The sequence below is a fragment of the Mastomys coucha genome, unplaced genomic scaffold, assembly GCF_008632895.1.
Source record: "Mastomys coucha isolate ucsf_1 unplaced genomic scaffold, UCSF_Mcou_1 pScaffold7, whole genome shotgun sequence".
In the NCBI taxonomy this organism is placed as follows: Eukaryota; Metazoa; Chordata; class Mammalia; order Rodentia; family Muridae; genus Mastomys; species Mastomys coucha.
The window spans coordinates 31,536,029-31,543,449 of NW_022196913.1; the positions used below are offsets into that span (position 1 = coordinate 31,536,029).

At 34.9% G+C, this 7,421-nt stretch overlaps 1 protein-coding gene across 1 annotated transcript in view; it reads left to right on the forward strand.

Annotated features, from left to right (window-relative positions):
- The first annotated feature begins 3,803 nt into the window (after positions 1–3,803).
- The window catches only part of LOC116082647 (prolactin-8A9-like), a 6,750-nt gene continuing 3,132 nt past the window's right edge, over positions 3,804–7,421 (forward strand). The window contains exons 1-3 of the mRNA XM_031359508.1: positions 3,804–3,831; positions 6,476–6,654; positions 7,268–7,306. Of these exons, the coding sequence (XP_031215368.1) occupies positions 3,804–3,831; positions 6,476–6,654; positions 7,268–7,306 (246 nt within the window). The remainder of the gene's footprint in view (positions 3,832–6,475; positions 6,655–7,267; positions 7,307–7,421) is intronic.

Genomic DNA, 7,421 nt, shown 5'->3' on the forward strand with positions numbered 1-7,421 from the left:
CAATTGCACATGTTGAAACATGACACATACATACATGAAGACATATACATACACAATTTGACACACATAAACATTCATACAAACACATAAACATACATACAGGTATACACAATACCCTATGCTATGCACATACACACATATGCACAGATCCTATCATATATGCATGTTTTTGTAATCAAATAATCTGACAAAGGCTACTTAAAGGAGAAAGGGATTTTCTTATTGCAGCTCACTTTAGATAACAATTGAGGATAATGCCTTGTATTTCTGAATGAATGCCAACTCATGACGTACAAACACTTCTTATCACTTGTTATCCACAAACTTCTACTCCTTTGCTATTTATTACTTTAGAGCTCAAATACCTTTTGGACATGCTTCAAAGTACTGGTTTTGTTCCTGTATTTGACTTGTCTTCCTTAAAAAATATTTTAAGTCCTTCAAGAAGTGTCTTCAACTTCTTTTTTTATTAATGTGTACACAACAACTGCAAAACTGCCCACAAAGAGAGACAAGAAGATTTGCAAGATTAGAATGACATTAATAGCATCCTGCGATTACCTATAAATGTGCAAATATTCCGGGAACTACTAATGTAAGATATTCTGATTTAAATTTTTGCTTAGCATAATTTTGTTGTTTCAGTTTGAATGTGAACTCCACTTCCAGATAATTTATATTTCACATATGAATAAATTATACATATGTATTTATGAGTATATATGTGTGTATGCCTGTAGAAATTGTATCAATGTGTGTGTGTGAAAAAGAGAGTTATATAGAGAGAGTACATGCAGAGGTATTGATGATAGGTAGTTTTTAAACTTTGTAACATCGAGAATGGAAATACATAGCAGAAAAATCCACATCTAGGGATAGAAATAGAAATGCAAACAAACAACCAAGAGGCTTTCAGAAGACAAATAGGTGAAAAGAATTTCCAATATTCTACTGAGCATTATAGTCAGATAACTTTGATGAAAATGTTTTCATTTTGACTAAGTTAAGATTCAAGTAGAAGACACCTATTTAGGCATGTCAAAAATAAGCTCCTTGACTTTTTTCAGGTAGGTTTTTTATCTCAACTCCTGCATTCACTTTATAACATCAGATGACAGCCTGGTCTCTAAAACTGTAAGAACAGAATTTGTATATTATCTTCTTCCAGTCATGTTTCAGCATAAAAATTACTCTTGCTGTAGATGGAGCTCTGTAGAAAAGTGAATGGAACAAGATTCAAATGCCATTGATAAAGTTTTAATGAAATCAAGACAAAATAGGAAAAAATAATTATGAGAACAGGGCTCATGGGAAATCAAATCTGGCAAGATCAGCACTGTGACCAATCTGAAAATTCCAATGGAAATAATGACCTCATAAAAAGTGTGGTAATTGTGAGCAGTGGAATCACTGTAAGTGGAGTAACTCTCCTCCATGGTATAGGACAGGAGTATCCACTGAATACCCTGCTATAGAAAACATACCTAAAAGGGGCAGCACATCTTGGAAAATCAACAGATTGACTAATATTGCCTTCGTGTATGAATGTTATAAAGGACCTAGGAATTTTTTTTGTTTGAGACAGGGTTTCTCTGTATAGTCCTGGAAGTCCTGGAACTCACTCTGTAGACCAGGCTGGCTTTGAACTTTGAAATCTGTCTGTCTCTGCCTCCCAAGTGTTGGGATTAAAGTCATGTGCCACCACTACCCAGTGACTTAGGACATCTTAAAAGAATCGTAAAGGAAGAGTCCTCTTCAATTTGCTAAATAAACTAGAATTCATGCTGATCCAAAATCACTCAGGCTAAATGCAACGTTGGAAGAATAAGGAGACATGTCAGAGAATATAAAAGTGAAAAGAGGTAGCTTTCACTTTGCCCTACGGGTAGCCAGTTAGCTCAACCTTGGAGAGTACACAGTACAATTCTCTCCTATAGATAGGTTGCTGGGAGTAAGTGTGCTGCAGAGACACAAGCTGCACATCAGGCTCTGAAATTTAGTTGAACTTGTGATGTTGAAAAAAGAGGAGTCTCTGGGCAGGAGATTACTCACCCAGGTCAGGTTTCTTCCTCCTAAAATACTGTTGATATTAAAAAATTCCAGAGCATACGACCAAGCAAGGGACTGTCAAAAAGTAGAAGACATCTGGAAGGGCAATAGATCTGGAAGACCTGAATTAGTCTTGCTTCTTCTTGGCCTTTAGCCAGATGCCAGCTTTCCCTGATTATATGTCAGAGTACCAAGTTAAGAAAGCTAAACAGCTTAGATTACAGGCTTGTAAAAGAAGTACTGACAACATCCTTGCTCCTCTAGACAATCTTGTCTTTTGGAAGAAATAATTGATATAAGCTTGAGGCTCGTTCTTGCTATGTAACACCAAAGCTAAGGTGTGATTAACGTCTACATAGATGCAGAGACAGGAAGTGAGTTCATGGTTTATTGATAAGGTAACACAGTAGGTCAACAAAAGTGTGGCACCTCTGTAAAGCTTCAATTACAAAAATGAAGCCTTTACCCACTTTACCCATTTGAAGAATCTGAAAGGATAATAAATACAGCTCTTAATTGGGTTGTGAGAGTGTACATACATGTAGGGAAAGGAATTTCTGAGAACTGTATATTTATTGAATTAAATTCCTGAGATTAGAGTGATCTTCAGATAAGAGTTGCCTTCTGAAGAGATCTTATACAGTCAGGCTTCGTAAGTCCCTCAAACCATTAGTGCAGCTGTATTTCCTTTTGCATGATCATTAGAACTAGGTGATTTAGCTAAATTCTTAAGCCAGCACTCACATTCTTTCAACGAAGTAGGGACATTTGCTTGGCATTGAGGTAGAAGATCCCTCTATGTTGACTTGCTCAAAAAGTCTGGATGCCAATCTGTATTTTTTATTTTTTTGTTTTTGTTTTGTTTGTTTTTTTATAATTGTCACCACTAGTACTATGACCCTAATGTTTATAGTAACAGTTACTGTATAAAACTACATTCACTAGAACAATAATGTCAAAACTGTTTTTGGTGAAATGAAAATAAAACCCTTCTGAGTAAGATCACTTGTAAGGAACTGAGCTATATTTTGTATTTTACATCAAAATGCAGAATACTTTCCTTGAGCAGCCATATATTCTAGAGAGCATTTAACAATTTTTTTCTGTTAAATGCATCTTGTCTTTTTCAAATTGATTCCTAATATAAGCATATAACTTATTTTAACTGTCACCTTAGTTCTTAGAGAAACACTTTAAACAGTAATCAGTGATTAGTAGCAGAGGTTTAAGATAAAGCTGCAGAGATTTATGCAGTAATAGAGATTTATGATAAAGCTGCAGATAACTTACTAATGCTATGTCATGGTGATCAAATATTCAGTAAAGAATCTCTATCCATAAATATTAGAAAAATAGGGTGATAGTAAGAATGTAAGAATCTAAGGAAAGGGAAGTAATTATGAACAATAGTTTCTTCCTGATGTGACTTGACCATCCATCATCACGCTTCTGAGATAGCTTCAAAGATTTCAAAAATAATTAGGACAAGAATCACCATGCAGAAACAAGCAAAAAGGAACCATCCAGATACAGATAAGTGTGTTGTAATTGAATTGTTAACATTCTGTGAAGACAGACAGACTGTTCTTGAATGACGGATTCTCTATGTGACTTCTTGCTATCACATGGTTGTGCATTCCCTAAGAGCTATCTGCTAAACTATATAGGGTGAGAAGACCTAGCCTAATGAACAACTTCAGTGAAGAAGCTCTGTATAGTCAGAACTCATCCTGCTTGGGAAGTCCTGGCCAAAAATGCTGCCATTGAGTAAACCTCACTTCTGTAAGTAAACTCCCCACTGTGACTCTCTAAGTTAAAGTATCCACCTCAACAATTCTTTGAGTTTGTTTTCATGGAATTCTTTTTTATTAATTATTTGATTTTTCTAACTTTTGTGATGAAATATTTGTTCAAAGGTCACTAAGAGTAGAACTCAGAATAGACTTTCACATAGCTTTAAAAAATATGTTCTTTTTTTTAATATTATCTTTCTTTTCACAGTTGAGATTTTATCCTCTCTTAGTCCACCCTCTGACTGTTTCACATCCTATACCTCCTCACCTCATCTCTACAAGGATATCCTCACCCCACCAGACCTGTCTACCCTGGGGCCTCAAGTCTCTTGAGGGTTCAGTGCATCTTCTCTGACTGAGTCCAAACCTGACAGTCCTCTGCTTTATATGTGCTGGGGGCTTCATATCAGCTTCTGTATGCTGCATGGTTGGTGGTCAGTGTCTCGGAGATCTCGGGGGTCAAGGTTATTGAGACTGCTGGTCCTCCTAAAGGGTCACCTCAGCTTCTTCTAGCTTTTTCCTAATTCAACCTCAGGGGTCACCAGCTTCAGTCCATTGGTTGGGTATAAATATCTACATCTGACTCTTTCATATGTTTGTTGGGTCTTTCAAAGGACAGTCATGATAGTCTGCTTTTGGTGAGCACATCATAGGCTCAGTAATAACATCAGGTCTTACCCCACCTCAACCCCTTTGAGCTGGATCCAAATTTGGGCCTGTTGTTGGACATCCTTTTCCTCTGGGTTTGTTAATTTTTGTCCTACAGTTCTCTCAGACAAGAACAATTATGGGTCAGAAGAAATTGTCCAGGACACAACTATTAAATTGTGATATCTTTCAATGTTCCAAGATTGTCTGTGTCACCTTCTGTACTGAAATGCGAGAAAGAGCAAAGTATTGCTGGTATGAAAATGAATTCAAATGATAGGGCTCCTTAAGAGTTTCTGATGCATGGGACACCTTCCAGAACAGATACTATACCTCAAAAGAAAAATGTTTTGGCTCTTGAGAAATTAGGAATTATTGAGGATATAATAATGGGTCCAATTCATCTTATCTCAAGGCAAAAGAAACAGAATTTTGAAATATGAGTTTTGCCATTGAAATAAATCTTAAGAATCTTTACGTTCAGAAGCCTAAAGTAGACAAAAGATGCCAGATCATATCTTATATTGTTTTTCAGTTTAGTACAAGCCAAGTGACATCACAAAGGGAAGAGCAATGGGATGCTGGGATGCTGAAAAAACATCATATTTTGTCAGTGATATTTGCTAAATGAAAAAAAGTAGATGACAACAAAAAATAATTTTTAAATGAACCAGGAAGACATTTTTATCTTTCTATTTTCTGTTAAGAATTTCATGCATGACTACTGTATTATATCATTCATCCAACTCCTCAAAAAACTTTCCCATAGATTCTTTCAATTTCTGGGACATTTTTCATTAATCATTATTGTTACATTTGTAGATACATATAAATAATCTATTAATTCCTTTACTGTTGCTCATATGCCTATTATTTTAGGGCTAGACATTTTGTAATGAGTAAACAAATAGTGAAAAATTAATGGATCTCTAGTGCTTATATTCATTCTTCAACTTACTCTCCTATATTCACTCAGCCTTATGTGTAAGGCTCCTTTTGAGGTGTCTCATGGGTAGTTTTTTGAAAGTTTAGGCTAATTCTGATCATTATTACAGCTTTTGAAATTGAGTATAATAAAGAAAAACAAACAGATCAATTCAATCCTTTAAAGCTTCTGCTATGACAGCATAGTAATAAATTTTATTCTTTACAAGTAATGATGATCTTTGATAAAATAGTCTTAGAACAGTGTCTGTGTTTTCTGCCACTAAGTTGTGGAGTTCCATGCAAAGTGAGGGAGAAAGTACTAGCAGTTGTTTTCTGACTTCCACATCATTGATAATATGGCATTAGAAGAGTTTTCACCATGTAAGACACATCCTTTATGAATATATTCAGATTACAATATGAGAATCAGATCTGCTCACAAAATCATTATTCAGATCAACTTTAATGAAAATGATCTGAAGTTTTTAATGCGAAGAATGCTGATAGAGATTTATCATAAGTTAGCAGTTGCAAGCTGAAATCATTTTTTCAGGATAACATTCTCATCATCTTCTGCATTACTGATCATCCTCAGATTATCTATTTTCAAACATGTAGAAGAAGCAAGCAGGTAAACTGTGCTGTCCTTTTCCAATCAGTGTCAAGAATAATGACATCAGATATGAAGTTTAAAAATTACAAATTTGTCATGAGTTTTGTTAACTGAAAATGAGCTTAAATTTCAACAAAACAAAACCATCTAAAAATTACTTAAAAGACAATACTGAATTAATTCAAGCAACATACATTTATGAAATTAAGAATCACTTCTAAAACAATAAAAAATTGTGATACCACTTGTTTCTCAAACTATGATACAGAAAAACACAATTACTAGACTATGTACTCATAGTGGTTTCTATCTGCCATTTTAGATATTAAATGCCAAGTCATTCACTAAAGAAAACATAGGCCAGATAAAGCTTTCCTGAATAAGTAGGATCTATGAAAACTCCCATTTAATGCATCACCCATAAGTGGCTCTTGTTTCTATGTAGCAGGGGCATTCCTGCTGCTGGTGGTATCAAACTTGCTTCTATGGGAGAAAACTGCATCAGTTCCTGCATGTATAACAGAAGGGAATGTCTGTTCCGATACCCTCGTGACCAAATTTAACAATGCCATCCAGCAAGCTGAAGTCATCCAAGATCTAGCTGACAAAGTGGATGATGAGTTTGTAAGTATCTCAACATCCATACTAGTACTTGTGACACTAATAATCATGATTCAAATATCAGAAAACACACCTTTATAGGTAAAATATGTACCAACTACTGATATGAGGGGAAGAAATTTCATTTCATGTTGTTGTATTCAGGATCATGAATTTTTATTGACTATGTTCATTTAGAACACTGTGGATATTCACTGAACCAAATGTCCATTAAAGTAAAGTATATATTCATAAGATAAATAAACTGAACTATGTGAAAAGGAAAGAAAGGAAAAAAGACAGATGGACAAAAAGAAATTAAGAAAGGAAGAAAGAAAGAAGAGAAAGAAAAGAAGAAAGGAATCTAGCATTTCAAGAAGCTCCTAATTGCTAGAAATTGTGGTTTAAATACTTTCAGTGATAGAATTTGTCCAATGTCTGGGCAAGAATAGAAAAGTATCCACTCCTTTCTTGCTGATAGCTACAGGTCATTTCTCAAAGTCAAAAAGAAAAGAATGACAGAAGGAGAGAAATCTATATGATAGACATCAAGAATGTGTTTCTGCTTGCAATAAACATGTCTTCATATTGTTTTTTTAATTAACTAGATGTTATTTTTTTTCTTAATATGGCACAGTACAAAAACCCATTCTCATCTGGACAATTTGCAACACTTGTAAGTACCTTATGAACTTCTGGCCACTCCCCAAAAGGAGCCTCATGTCAATGAGGGCAACCTAGATGAGAAAGCATTCTACAATATTTGTAATTCCTGTTCTCAGCTGACAGTT